Raw genomic sequence first — 1331 nt, forward strand, 5'->3', positions numbered from 1 at the left:
GATGTGAGGTGGGGGGGGTTGGAGAAGTGGGGGCGTGTTGCCGCCCTCTGGAGCCGTTACGTTACCGGACAAGGGACGGCTGGATGATGATGAAGTCACTTGGTGAAGCGATCAGGGGGCCGGGGGTGAGGGGGTGAGGGGGTGGGGGGACCCGGGGTGCTGCAGTTCATCATGGCCCCGTCACCTCGCCGTCAGAGGGGGGAGGAGGGAGGGGAGCCCGCCAACAGCACATCCAGGGGCCCCCGACTGCGGATTCAAAGGGGGGGAGTACTTCTCGACGCATTGCCCCCTAAAACCCGCATAAGGGGCTGCCCCGGGGGGTAGCTCCAAACCCCAGGGGGGCATGTGCTGGTGTGTGTTGGTGTCCTCGGCAGCGCGAGGGAAGGGAAGGGAAGGGAAGGTCTCCACTGCACCGGCAAGCCGAAAACAAGGTTAGATCGCTTTAACCGAATGACCGAATAACCGCCAACTGCATTAACATGCGGTGAATATGTGTCGCCTAGGTAACACTTGGTATTACTGCCGCCGCCTCCTGCAAACCCCAGATATACAGACAGACACACATACATGCGGCCCACCTGCACCCGCTGCCACATCAGCACACACTTGGGCTGGATGAGGTCGTACAGCTCCTTGTTGTACACTCCGTTGGTTGTTTCCATCACAACGAACACGTCGGTTGTGTACCTGCGATGGGTGGTGAGGGTGGAGGTGGGAGGTGTGGCCGTAACTACCGGGTCGGGAGTAACTACCCATCACTAACTACCAACTACCACATCGCCGTGTGGGGCTCTGGGGCCCTGGTGTGTGTGACAGGGTATTGGTTGTCGTACACCTGCTTAGCGGTGAATAACAAGTACACAGCCTTCCGAGTTGTTGTCAAACAGAGCAAAGCAAAGCAAAGCAGAGCATACATACATACATACATACATACATACATACATACATACATACCAGTCATCTTTGGAGTGCAGCAGCCCAGGCGATGAGGATACCGTTAGCGGTCCGGTGGCCGCCCACGGCAGGTCGTACACCTTCCACGTCCTGAAGGAGGGCCCAGAGGGGTAGCCACAGCGGGCGGGGGGGCAACCCGGGGTTCACGATGCCGGTCTCATACAGGGACATACAACATACAACACAACACATCACACGCATCATTACAGTGCTACACCAGCAGCAGCAGCAGCAGCAGCTCACCCCTGCTTCAGCTCATGGTGAAATGAGTCCGCAGGGCAAGACAGACAGACAGACAGACAGGCGGGCGGCCGCCTTCAGAGGCCCCGCTTTACCCCCCTACCCCGGGCCCCGGGTCCCCCGGATATACACCCCCG

The 1331-nt window shown here is 59.1% G+C and overlaps 1 protein-coding gene across 1 annotated transcript in view; it reads right to left on the reverse strand.

Moving 5' to 3' along the window:
* The window catches only part of VOLCADRAFT_86598 (uncharacterized protein), a gene marked incomplete at both ends in the record, with an annotated part of 6800 nt that overhangs the window by 2724 nt on the left and 2745 nt on the right, over positions 1-1331 (reverse strand). The window contains 2 exons of the mRNA XM_002946495.1: positions 579-687; positions 955-1044. Coding sequence (XP_002946541.1) covers positions 579-687; positions 955-1044 — 199 coding nt within the window. The remainder of the gene's footprint in view (positions 1-578; positions 688-954; positions 1045-1331) is intronic.

This window comes from Volvox carteri, assembly GCF_000143455.1.
Source record: "Volvox carteri f. nagariensis unplaced genomic scaffold VOLCAscaffold_3, whole genome shotgun sequence".
NCBI lineage: Eukaryota > Viridiplantae > Chlorophyta > Chlorophyceae > Chlamydomonadales > Volvocaceae > Volvox > Volvox carteri.